At 40.6% G+C, this 2,215-nt stretch overlaps 1 protein-coding gene across 1 annotated transcript; it reads left to right on the top strand.

Annotated features, from left to right (window-relative positions):
• Window positions 1-184: 184 nt before the first annotated feature.
• Window positions 185-2,197, top strand: LOC101349276 (nebulin-like; the record flags this gene model as incomplete). Its single annotated transcript, XM_004391177.2, has 2 exons — window positions 185-292; window positions 1,953-2,197. Coding segments are annotated over 2 exons (353 nt in total), but the record flags the coding sequence as incomplete, so codon positions are not given.
• Window positions 2,198-2,215: the final 18 nt, after the last annotated feature.

The following is a 2,215-nucleotide window of genomic DNA, read 5'->3' on the forward strand; positions in this document are numbered from 1 at the left end:
GCAGCCTTCTCCACTGGTATCATATTTAAGTGTCAATTTCAGCAAAAATGCAGAAGGCGTAGAAGTCTCACAAGTAAGATGACTGATGATGGACACTTCTCTGTGTAGGACTTTGTGGATTATTTCAGTCCTGTGTCAAATTTTGGAATGAATGTCGGCATCCTTTTTTCTCTCCCAAACTTAGAATCTGTATAAACTTGCCAACGAAGAAGCAAAGAAGAAAGGCTATGACTTGCGAATTGATGCTATCCCAATCGTGGCAGCCAAGGCCTCCAGGAACATTGCCAGTGATGTGAGTTGTCGATTTTACTCAGAGGATGTGATCAGTCTGAAATGGTGTTTTCACTGAACTCACTCATTAAAAAGAATTTTCCCAGACCTTTAAAACTATATCCTGATATATTTGATATTTTAAAAAAAAAAAACTAATTTGAGGGACAATGAAAAATCTGATGTACCTCAAAGGCATTTGTAACCGGTAGGACTTAGCATCTTCAGTGAGAACTGGACCACCAAGTCTAGATAAACATCCGTTTATGTATAAAATGTTAAGTGCAACTGTGAGCTTGGAGATGCATAGAAAGATGATCACTGTGCTTGTAGAAAGTGTAACTCATACACATAAGTACTCCCAGTGAGAATCCGAGTCCTGCTTTATGTAGCATTTTTGTATAAAATGCTTAAAAATGCATATGGCACTTGCCAATACAATTCACCCTTATAAGAGTATGAAAAGAAGTCAGTTGATTAGTACCAGAGGTGGCTACGAGCCAAAGCTTCCACCCTTGACAATAGCTCCTGGTTCTGTAGTGCTTACCTTTCAAAGTAATAGCATTATCATTGCCCAGTGTCTCAGGGATTCTTGAGCAACAGGCAACTGCTCTCAAAATCCCACTATTTGGAAACATGGTAATACACTGTCCTTTGTATTGGAAGATCATGTGAGTGACTCACTTTAGTTTATGTATGTTGGCACATTTCACAAATGGATTTATGCCAATAGCAATAAATAATGAAATGATAATAAATAAAAATGTATGGAGAGCTCTGTGCTAAGAGCTTTGCATGCATTATCTCAAGTAGTCTTCAAAGAACTCTTAGGGCACAGATATTGCATTATACCCCTTTTGTGGATTGCTTAAGCAACTTGCCTAAAATCACATTCCTGGCTGAGACTTCAGACATTCTCATTCCTTACCATTGTGTCATATTGTCTCCTGTTGACTCATCTATACTTTCTTACTCAGTCATCTTTAAGACTAGAATCATGTATTTTTTTAGAGAATTGGCTCCAATTCCAGGGATGAAGTCATTGGATATGGAATAAAAAAAACATGATTGGTCCAGTGGGACTAGAACCCATGACCTTATTAGGAGCATGATCTAACCGGTGAGGTTGCTGTGTCAGCTTCACTAGTATAATCAGTTTTCAAAGTAATGCCAAAAATTTGCGACCTCTACTGAATGCATGAATTTTTTATGAGATAATAAATTCTCTTTGGTTGCTGCTGCTGGTTATCCGTGGGCTAGAGTACTTCATGCTTGCAGGACCGGCCACTCATTTGATTCCTTATTACACATACAATGTCACCAAGTGAATCTCTTTTCTGACAGGCTTTTAGTACGTAAGATCCAATTCTCTGGGTTCCATGGTTCAGATGCCCTCTCCTCCATGTCCGCAGGTGACCTCTCGGGCCACTGTGTGCACTTCCTGCCTCAGAATTATTCCTTATTACTAGGACATAGGTGATTTTAGGTCAAATTAAAATGATAGCAATTCCATCTATGTTACTACTTCTGTAAGGTTTCAGGGTAAAAGCCAGGATATTGGCTTGAGCTGGTGATTATTAGCGAAAGCCAATTACGCTCTGGCTTATGCAAGATGAATGTGCACACACATGTGGCTTCTAAGGACTTATAATGAAAGCTGGCTTCGTGTATTTTTATCTTAGTACAAATACAAAGATGGGTACCGCAAGCAGCTCGGTCACCACATTGGAGCCCGGAACATTGAAGACGACCCGAAGATGATGTGGTCCATGCATGTGGCCAAGATCCAGAGTGACAGAGAGTACAAGAAGGACTTTGAGAAGTGGAAGACCAAGTTCAGCAGCCCAGTGGACATGCTGGGGGTGGTCCTGGCCAAGAACTCTCAGGCCTTGGTCAGTGACGTGGACTATAGAAACATCCTGCATCAGTGGACATGCCTGCCTGA

The sequence above is a fragment of the Trichechus manatus genome, unplaced genomic scaffold, assembly GCF_000243295.1.
Source record: "Trichechus manatus latirostris isolate Lorelei unplaced genomic scaffold, TriManLat1.0 scaffold02536, whole genome shotgun sequence".
NCBI classification, from domain to species: domain Eukaryota; kingdom Metazoa; phylum Chordata; class Mammalia; order Sirenia; family Trichechidae; genus Trichechus; species Trichechus manatus.